General features: G+C 37.7%; 1 protein-coding gene across 2 annotated transcripts in view; it reads right to left on the bottom strand.

Moving 5' to 3' along the window:
• Positions 1-247: 247 nt before the first annotated feature.
• Positions 248-10,953, bottom strand: part of cdkl5 (cyclin dependent kinase like 5) — a 37,343-nt gene continuing 26,637 nt past the window's right edge. The window contains exons 17-19 of one of the 2 annotated variants that reach the window (XM_077203664.1): positions 10,177-10,299; positions 7,347-7,562; positions 1,288-5,325 (exon numbers count right to left, since the gene is read on the bottom strand). In XM_077203664.1, coding sequence (XP_077059779.1) covers positions 4,948-5,325; positions 7,347-7,562; positions 10,177-10,299 — 717 coding nt within the window. In that variant the 3' untranslated portion in view covers positions 1,288-4,947. Of the gene's footprint in view, positions 5,326-7,346; positions 7,563-10,176; positions 10,300-10,953 lie in introns of both variants that reach the window. The other variant, XM_077203663.1, reaches the window with a different exon arrangement.

The following is a 10,953-nucleotide window of genomic DNA, read 5'->3' as shown; positions in this document are numbered from 1 at the left end:
CACCTTCTGTGACCCAGTTAATGGTTCAATGCATACAATTAACTCAATTCAACTTCTCAGGCAATCTGTTGATGCAAATCACTACATACAATATGCCATTTCATGGAGAGACAAGTTGAAGGCTGGTTTCTTTCTTTTCAGTGTCATGATCATTTTACCAGTCTCCATTGTTTTATTATTATTGATCATCTCAAAAGACTTGAGTTTTTATGTTGTTTGCAATGAAATGACACATGCTAGAACATACTTGGGTAGACATTGTTTTAATTGTTATTAATTACAGCGGAATATACATTATAAACGCTGTTGGAGTCAGACATGCCTGGACTTAAATCAAACAACGTTAGGGTGCTGTTTCCCACTTGTACCCTAAAGAGAACACACAGACAAATAGTCTTCACAAAAGACATAGACAAAGTGCTGAGTGGTGAGGATTATGTTTGAGCTAAATGTTGTGCATTGGTGGTTAAAAAAAAAGTTATAAGCTAATAACTTTCAGTTTACAGACTCAATCGATTGAATAGATGCAGGCCCATACGAAATCTGCAAAACATTTTCTGTGCTGATTTTTGGATGGAAATATAAATGCATGTTAAACGTAACTGAATATACAACACACTTATCGGTAAGTGAAGGGATGTGAAGAACACTGAAGATTCTGCGTGGGCCTGATAGATTTAGCAAAAGTAATGGCTGTTTTCTAAATGGAAATCACATTCTGATTGGTTGGATGTTTTGATGACTGTTTGTTATTTATGTCAATCCTGTCAAGCAGAAGGGGTAAGTACACAATTTGGATATGGACCATGTTCTCAATTCAGCAAAGAGGATTCAAACAGACTGCGAAAACTTCAACATATAATAGGAACAGTCTTAACATTTAAATAAGACAAAAACAGATGCCTTTCTTAGTACATTCTATGACAGACTCAGTAGTCAGTCCACTAAAATAAAGAGAATGAATTCATGGAAAAGACTAATTGAATGCTCACATGACAGAATAAACTCTTTTGTTCCTGATAGATTGTAAACCTTTGGCCTTTCAAGACTTCACAATGGCTTTAGTTGGCACAACAACTGCTTCAGACAAAAATGTGGCAGTGATTTCAATAATTAAAAGTGGAATTAACATTATGAAATGTCTAAAGTAGAAAAGAGAGTCCTGTTTTCGATAACCATGAAAGATGCAAACTGACCCCTGGGCCATATTTGTAATAAAAACGTACATTCTTATGCAGACATCAACATTTGTCCAATGGTAAACAGACACGAGAGTTAAATACATTACATTCTAAAAGGACAGCTTTTACTCATTGCCAAGCCACAGACAAAAAAAGAAGGAAAGAACAGCCATACGCAAATATGAGATTGACTAATTGTGTAATATATTTCATCTATCCTGTGGGATGAACCTGAATGTTTATATCCCTGCATTCAACAGCTGACACTGTAAAGCAAATGGACATCCTCTCTGGATGATAGATGCTACAAGCCAATATAAGACGAGTGTCTATGGCTATTAAACCATGAGAGATGAGTTGTCAGTACCTGCAGGTATACTTTAGTATGGCAGTGAACCAAGAGAAGACATACTCAGAAACACCTTCACAATATCCTTCAGCATACATTTAAGGCAGTCATAACCCTGCTCATTCAGTCAGAAGGTGAATAGAGGTAAAGTGGGACCAATGTCAGTCTGTTTAAAAAATAAAATAAAAATAGGTTCCAAATGGCTAACAATGTTCATATTCATTTAAGATAGAATATATAATAATAAATGATTAGTTCAACCAAAAATATGGTGTGCATGAGGGTGAGTAATCAATGGCAGAATTTTCATTTTTGGATGAACTATCCCTTTAAGCTTAAATGTTTTTAAAAGCTTATGCTCACCAAGGCTGCATTTATTTAATCAAAAATACAGTAAAAACAGCAATATTGTGAAATATTATTACATTTTAAAATAAGTTTTCTATTTTAATATATTTTAAAATGTAAAGCTGAATTTTCCGCAGTGAATTTTTCCATTCCTGTCTTCAGTGTCACATGATCCTTCAGAAATCATTCTAATATGCTGAATCATTTATTATTATTATCAATGTTAAAAACAGTTGTGCTGCTTAACTTTTTTTCTTTTCACGATTCTTTGATGAATGGAAGGTTCGAAATAAATAGTCTTTTCATGTCTTTACTATTAGATAAAGACATGAAAACAAACCAAAAAACTGAACCCAAACATTAAACTGGTATTGTATATTCACCCTGGCTATATCACACGACTATCAGGCTTCATTTTGACAGAAATGTTAGTAGACGCAGCCCTTGGGAGATGAGTTTTCTATTTGAACGCTTAAAACTAGCTTTCGTAATATTTTAGTACTCTAGTGTAGGGAAGTGGTATGTTTTGCCCTGATGTTCTGTTAGCATGACTCCATGCCAGTCAATTTAAAAGTTACAAAAAGTGACAGTATATCAAAATCAAAATAATGATGCTTAGCAAACAAAAGAAATTCAGAATCAGTGACATTCGACATGTTTTTTTAGCAGGTTAACAAGGCCAGTCATAGATAACCATTCGCAGGCAACCTCATCACAGCTGGCGACAACCAAACAGTTTATCTTGGCAGTCCTAACATCTGGCTGATGGGAGGATTAACTGGCACAGCGGAGACAGACTGTGCCAGCGTACTGCAGATTAAAGGATATCAGAGCGTTTATGGACGAGGTGTTAATCCAGTAGTGATGGAATCACATTCTAATACTCGGGTATGGTGAAATACGATGAAATCGGCAGACCACATTACTCAGGAACAAAGTGATTCATGTCACTAAAAGTAACCAGAAAACAAGGAAACCAGAAGTTCCAGAACGAGCATATAGAAGACTCATTTCTTCCCACGAAACAAAAATCAACAGTTGCAGTTTAACCATGAAAGACAACACAGCAGTGTTAACAGAACATAACTGAACATAATGACTGAATCTGATTGCTGTTGTTAAAAACAATTATCTACGTATAGCACACTGAAATAGTGCAGAGACAACAGAATCAACAAAGATATAAATTAGGACAGAAAAAAAAACATGACTGTATGATGTAAATGCCAATAATTGTAAAAGTCAATACAGGACTTAATTAGGATTATTCATGTTCAAGATACACATTTAAGTACAGTCTATACAGTACGTACCAGTATAGACAGTACTTGAATGCTTATCTTCAACATGAATAATCCTAATCCAGTCCTGTGAAAGACAAAGCTCATATATTGTAAGTAGATAAGGTAGAAGATTAGATAGATACAAAGTTCTGTTTTAATCAAACACCATATCAACACAAACACCTGTGAGAAATGTCTATTTAAAGTGCACCATTGATAAAACAATACCATTTTTAAAAAAAACACACAAAAAAGAAATGTTTTCGTAAAAATATTGTGGGACACATTAAACTAGGGTTACTGAAATGAAAATGCTCTGTCTCTCTCTTTGAGGGGGATTTTGTGAGCAACTTTAGTTGTTGGGCAAAGTGCCTGTCATGATAATCAACGTAAATAAATAAAAAATGTTCTACTCAGAAGCAACTCTGTGAAGGATGATAAATCACCTCAAAGTCGTGATATATTGCTCTGTTTGCATTGATATTCAAATGCCTGGAATCCTTACTACAGCTATTTTGCATATTTTATATCCATCTAATTTCAATCTGTATTTGTCAAATATAATTGAACAAGATGTACAGTGAAAGCCTGAATGGAAACGTGCCACTAAAAAATCTCACTGCGTCTCCCCTGCAGTCCCCGCTAACAGATCAATAACTGCATCACGTCTTTGAAACCCTTTAACCAGGTCCTGAGGCAATGCTTTTATCTCTTCAAAAACATGCCGTTAAATGGATTAAAATAAAACCGGCAGTTATTCAGTTTGTTAAAAGAAAGAATCATGCGCACATGCAACCGAATCCCCGTGAAGCGACCGCTGAAAGTCACGTCAGAACGGAGATACAAACTTAACTCTCACAACCTTGAGCAAAGCTGCTTGCAAACCATCGCTCGTGCCACAGGCAAAGTCACACTTATTCACCAGCTGGTGGGGTCTAGATCGCAGAGGGAGACACGGTGAGGCCCTGGGGCCCTGAAATTCATTATTCACAGGAAATCCAGCTCTTCAGGGATCTGGGCTCTAATGATCTGACTCCAAAAACAAGCACTATCTGATGTCAATGTTTAGGTTAATATCCTGTTTTGAATGGCGAGCTCATGAGAAACATTGCAAGACACCGGCTACAGGTAAAGTGAGACAAATAGCCATCATGGGACGTCGATTTAATGGTCTCGCATGAAAAGTAACACCGAACCTGTTTAGGAAGCATCAGTAGTTTTACATTTTCAATAGGGATGATTCAATAACCTGCAGTATGAGACGGTGTGAAATATAGACCTAATCTGCACTGAGAATTCATATCAGAAAACAATGCTCGATAAAGAGAGGAAAATAATTCAGAAACAATAAGTACTTTTGTTACAACCATAAAATGCACTCTGTACATTATAACTATTAACACACCAATAATTCATTAAATAATCTCCATGAAATATAGAATTATTACACATTAAATATTTATACATTCTCGTGTATAAACTAAAGCTCTTACAATTCCACAGATTTTTTTTGTCCCCATCCCTAAGTTTCCATATACAAATACATAGATTCATATCATCGTCAATAAGATATATTCAACAGAAAACTGAACCCAGATGTAATGAACAATAATACAAATTCTATCAAATGTGGATGCTTTAAAAAACAAATCTGAGACATAACTATTGCCACCTTCTGGCCAGAAGTGGCACTGTGTACCACTGTATGAACAATAGCATTCCATAGGTAGCCAGGAAGGAAAAGGAGAAACCAAGTACACTTGAGGCCACTAGGGGGCGTCCTCCTCTAAAGAGCCGTTTCTTTAAGATCATTGAGGTTCGGCATTCTCGGGCGAGCGGCTCTGGTGAAGCCGATACCGTTCTGCCCACCTTTGTTTGCCATTTGGTCTGGGTACGGTGTGCCCTCAGCCCGATTCAGCGCGGAGACGTGCCAGTTGGACTCGATCTGCCCTGGCAAAGGGTAGTTGTGGGGTTTGCGGCTCTTGGTATTGGGAGTGACGCTGCCCGGTGGGTGCCCTCTGACCTCGTTCAGGTTCCCTTTGGTAGGGGGGTTAGGAAGGGGCTGGAAGCGCAGTTCTGCCGAGCGATCGGGTGGTGGGGGCTGATTGGACGTAGCAGGAGAGGAGAGGTGTAGGAGCTTCCGCAGGGATTTCAGAGGCTGGTTCTGAAACGGGGAAGCAGGATTAAAAATTCAAGCCTGTGTGTTTGGCTTTGCAATCTTTAAATAAATAATGGATACATATATTCAGCAAGGGTGCATTAAATGCATCAAAAGTGCAGTAAAGACATTTATAATGTTAAAAAAGGTTTATTTTTCAAAAGATTTACTTTTGAACTTCCTGTTAATCAAAACACCATGTTTTCAACATTAATAATAAAGGAATGTTTCTTGAGCAACATATTCAGTGTTGGGAAAGTTCAACTAGTTCAAAGTTCAGTTCATAAATTGTAAAATGAACTAGTGCAGTTCATAGCTCATAGTTCAAAATTTTGAACTAGTTCATAGTTCTTTTTTTCCATATGTTGCTGCCAGCTATTATTTTTCAAAATTATTGCCACAGCCCATATAGAACCACAGACACCACTTATTTTATCGGCGGGCAAAGTTTGCACAGATATGTAAGATTTTTCCCATTCTTACCGACCTTGGGTGCTTCTCAATATCCCTCCTTGTCTCCTCGCTCCTCTGTCCTCCATCCTATGACCCGGAAACCAATCAAGGACAGCCATCTTGAAGGACATCTCAATTCTCTAATTGCACCGTGAGGAGTCGAGGATCGAGGAGTGAGGAGGCTTTCAGAGGAGTCATGAGCGAGGATACACAGGTGTATACTATGCGGAAGTGTTTTATCGACTAAACGTAACGCACATATACATTCTCCTCCCCCTTCACATCGATCACAATCATTTTAATTTATACTTTACCCTTGCAGTTTATATAAACCACACATCTCACATATTTCAACAGGGTATCTTGCATTATTATTATTCATTATGAATTTCTTAAATAAACAAACTTCAACAACATAAGGGCAGATCCTTTGAGCGCTGCTGATGACGCTGTGAAGTGACGCTCGAGTGATCAAGTATTCCAATGTATAAAAAAAACTTTCATTCGATTCCTCCATCCTCATTTTCTTTCCTTGCGTCATTCCCTCACAACCTACAGGGGAGGAGCTGAGGCGCTAGGAAAGGAAGCGAGGAAAGGAAGCGAGGATGCACAAATAAGAAATGAGAAGCACCCCTTGTCATGAAACGCCTCCTTGCTGCTTTTTGTTTTGATTCCGCATGCGGCGGTGCGACACTGGTGGCTGGTGTTGCCAGATTGGGTGTTTTTTCCACTACATATTAAGGCCTGTTTACTGTTTGTTTTAGCCGTTTTTTCGCATGGAAGGCTCTATAGAAATCTGGCTACCTATTGAACGAAGTTAAACTGAGAGAGCGTGCCGTTCACAGACACCAGAATGAACGAGTTCACAGTAACGTTCATCAGGCAGTAATACAGTACGTTCAGTTCACGTTCGACCAAAATATCAACGAGTTCATGAGCTATCGTTCAATGAACGCGTTCAGGCATAACACTGAGCACATTAGTATGATTTCTGAAGTATCATGTGACACTGAAGATTTGCCATCAGAGGAATAAATTACATTGTAATATACTGTATATATGAAAAAATAAATGTTTTTAAAATTTTTAATAATATTTAACTATATTAGTTTTTTATTTGATCAGAAAAAACAGACTTGGTGAACATTAGAGGCTTTCAAAAACAAAAAATTGGTAACACTGGAAATTGGTAATTTTTCATTTGCTACTATTAGTTAAATACACTAGTAAACATGAATTAAAATGAACAATACTTCAACAGCATTTAGTAATTGTTAAATAATATTACTTTCAACACTTACTAATACATTTTTTAAATCTAAAGTTGTGTCCATTAATATTAGTTAATGCACTGCAAACTATCATGAACAAACAATAAAGATTTGTATTTTTATTAACTAACACTAACAGATTATTGGTCATTGTTAGTTCATGTTTGCTAATACATTATCTAATGTTAATGAATGGGACCTTATTGTAAATTGTAACCAAAAAAATCTTACTGACCCCAAGGTTCTGAACAGCAGGAGCAAACAAAGGGATTTTACAATCAGACCGTCTGAAGATTTTCTTACCTGAGGCTGCACGTCTGCCTGCTTTTCAGGTGGCCAAGTGTTGTCCCTGTCACGATCGCGATCCCTCTCGCGGTTTCGATCCCGGTCACGCTCCCTCTCCCTTTCCAGGTCACGTTCCCGGTCGCGATCCCGGTTGCGGTGTCGACTGCTGTGATGAGATGAAGATTTGACTGGTCTCTGTATCACTATCTGATCCTGCTGGGCCTCACTAGGAACCTGGCACACACAGATCAAAACACAACACCAGTGAATGCTGGGATTTATGAACAACTCCCGCCTCTCCAAACAAAAGTTCACCCATAATCACGTGCATTAGGTCAGAAGACTGGAAACGTGCCGGAATACAGCAAAATTTGTATATGATTGAAATAATTTAAGGATATCATTCCAATGACCAGCCGTTTCTGGAGAAGATGGATTATTGAAGATAGATAAAGAGCTGAGTGTTTCGGGACGTGCCCAGTTTCTGACCTTTTGTTCCAAAATGTGCAAGTGTTTTTTTAAGTGTGCGTGTACAGAAGACAGTTTGTGTGTTTGAAGACCACTTCTCCTGCTCTCTCCCAGGTTGGGAGAATGGCAGATGAGAAAACGTGCATCCTCTTTGAGCAGGCGCTGCTAAAGACGGTCATGGGGTCTGACATGCATCTAACAGAAGAACACATGCTGATGCTTTTGCGATGCTGGCAGCAACCTAAACAATGAAGTTTGTTGTGTAAAACACAGTACCAGATCTGTTACGTCAACATCTATAAAAAAAAAATTATTGAGCTAATGTGGTTTGAAATTCATTATCAATGATTCATTATATAAGACAACACGGTATATTAAAGTATGAGTTTTTCTGTGCCGCCAGCTATTGAGCCCATAAATTAAATGCGTGTGGTGTGTGCAAAGATGAATTAGGCTTATTTAGGCTTTAAAATTTGACATATTCATTTACACATTAGCACAATTAATCATGTAAAAATAACACAAAAATAACAATTTATATTTTTGTGAGTTTCTTTGATTTACTCATCTGCCACAATTGGGGCTTTTCCCCTCATTAAATAGTAATATATTAATACTAGATTTGCAGAATTCTCTGCAAATTAAATGTATACAATTCCTTTGATATAATAACTATTTGAAAAAAAGTAATGTAATTTGATGTATTTTTAAATGTTTAATGTTTGATTAAAATGTAAAATTGCAGCCTTAGATTTACCCACAAAACTGCATTTTCCTAGCAGTTGCTAGAATAAAAATACACATTAACATAGATCTGGACCTGATGTTTTACTTAAAAAACGGCCCTGGGGGGAAAAAAATCTAAAAATAACTAAATAAAAATGACAAAGACATCCAGTCATACAACCCCAAATCCAGAAATGTTGTTAATTGCAATAAATCAAAAATCTGTGATCTGTTAATTCTCTGTGTATTTTGTGAATATAAACACACTTTGATTTTGATGGCTGCAGCACACTCCAAAAAAGTTGTGACAGATGGAAAAAAAAAATGAAAAGCTTATAGAATATCCAAGTTAAACTTGTTTGAAACAGCCCAGAATAAGTAATTGAATTGATAATAGGTGAGGGTATCGTGATTGATCTTAGCAAGCAAAGATGGGTCATCATAGCTCACCACTTTGTGCCATATATGGGAGAATTGTCAATCAATTCAAAAATCACATCAATGCAAGATTGCAAAGAATTTAGGTCTTTCGTCTTCTACCATACATAATATTGTGAAAAGATTCCAGAGAAATCTCAGTACATGTATGGCAAGGCAGGAGACCTCTGTTGAATGTGCGTGACCTTTGAGCCCTCAGGTGGCATAACATGAGAAACAGTCATGCTACTGTGTTAAATACAGCCACATGTGCTTGGGAGTACTTTGGGAAACCGTTGTCACTTAACACAGTCTGCTGCTGCATTAAGGAATCCCAATTGAATCTCTGTTATGCAAGGAGAAAGCTATACATCTATGTGGTTCTATGCAGGCCTGAGCTCATCTCAGATGATCCAAAACAGTGGAGATGTGTGCTTTGGTCAGATGAGTCCACATTTCAGCTTGTTTTTGGGAAAAAACAGACATCAAGATCTTAGTTACAAAGACTATCAGCGACAGGTGGAAAAGCAAAGATCTGTCAAGGTTGAGGGTTCATCAATGCAAACTGTATGGGGGATTTGAATATGTGTGAAGGTACCACTGAAGTGGAAGCTTATATTTGGATTGTACAGAGACATATACTGCAATCAAGATGACATCTTTCCTGGGAAGCAAGACAATGCCAGGCCTCATTCTGCACATGCTGAAACTGAGTGGCTTCTAGACACTCTACACGGGATCTACTTGTCTGAATGCCTGCAGTCCAGATCGGTCTCTTATTGAAAATGTATGGCCCATCAAGAAGAGGAGAAACAGACAACGATGAACACAGACTGTAGAGCAGATGTCTTCTATCAGGTGAGATTGGGCAAAAAATCCACTTGCAAAACTTCAATAAGTATCCTCAATTCCCTAACATTTAAAAAGTGTTTTTGTAATTAAAAGGAAAGGTGATGTGAGACAGTGGTAAACAAGCCTCTGTCCGAAACTTTTATGGAGTGTGTTGCAGCCATCAAAATCAAAATTTGTTTGGTCAGGGAAAACTTTGAAAATCTTCTCTTTGTACTTTTGTCAGTTAAATAAAGGTTAAAGAGAATGAACAAATCACAGATTCTTGATTTTATTGCATTTTACAAAGTGGCCCAATTTGGGGTTGTAGAACACCTATACATTTAGCAAGACATGCAATGGATATGTGTTTATTTGGTAGAGCGGCGCGGTTTTATGCGAGCAATACCATGGGCTGCGGGACAACAGGGAGCACTTTGACAGAAGAGTTATGCTTTAAGCTATTCTTTGAGTTAAAGAGGGGGAAAAGGCTTTTCTTGATGCTCGGGTTCCTTCCCGCGTTGCCGTCCGTCTGCAATATAAGACGCACAAAACCCCAGTGGCTCATTCTATTAACACCAAACATCTTTTGTTGTTGAATACAGCAGATGAACATACGGTCCTCTGGCTCAATATTTGTGGACAGAGCACAGTAGAGGCAGATTCTGCCACACACATGCTGCTCGGGTCTGTAATGGTCTCCATATGGCTATTATGGGGAAATACTACTGAAGGCACTGAACTGCACTGAGAGTCTCTGTTGGATTCTGTCCGACATTAATTGGACAATGGAACAAGTGGACGGCCTCCTTTTTGGGATGATACGTCACTTCACTTTCCTTTTCGCACTGGTCACCTACATGCTGATTGAGATGACTGAATGAACACTAAAGAGGGGAAAGCCCGTCTATCAATTTTATCCATAAAAAGAAACAGTTTTCCCTCTATCCTAGACTACTACCTTGTGTATAAAATACATAATTTAAGTTCAATGACTAGCAGACATACATACACAAACACAGCAGCTAAGCAACACATATACATACATGTGAAATAACAATAAAAAAATACACACACAGAAAAGGTCTCCTGGCTAAAGCATTACTATCTCCTTACTGCATTTGATACCATTTTTGACAGTTGAAAAAGACAAACGTAATGAGTAAATGAATGAATAGGACATTCT

Source organism: Siphateles boraxobius, unplaced genomic scaffold (genome assembly GCF_051911475.1).
Source record: "Siphateles boraxobius isolate OS27281-9 unplaced genomic scaffold, OSU_SipBor_1 5, whole genome shotgun sequence".
In the NCBI taxonomy this organism is placed as follows: domain Eukaryota; kingdom Metazoa; phylum Chordata; class Actinopteri; order Cypriniformes; family Leuciscidae; genus Siphateles; species Siphateles boraxobius.
Note: the sequence above shows the minus strand (reverse complement) of the source record. Positions and strands in the feature narration are given on the sequence as shown.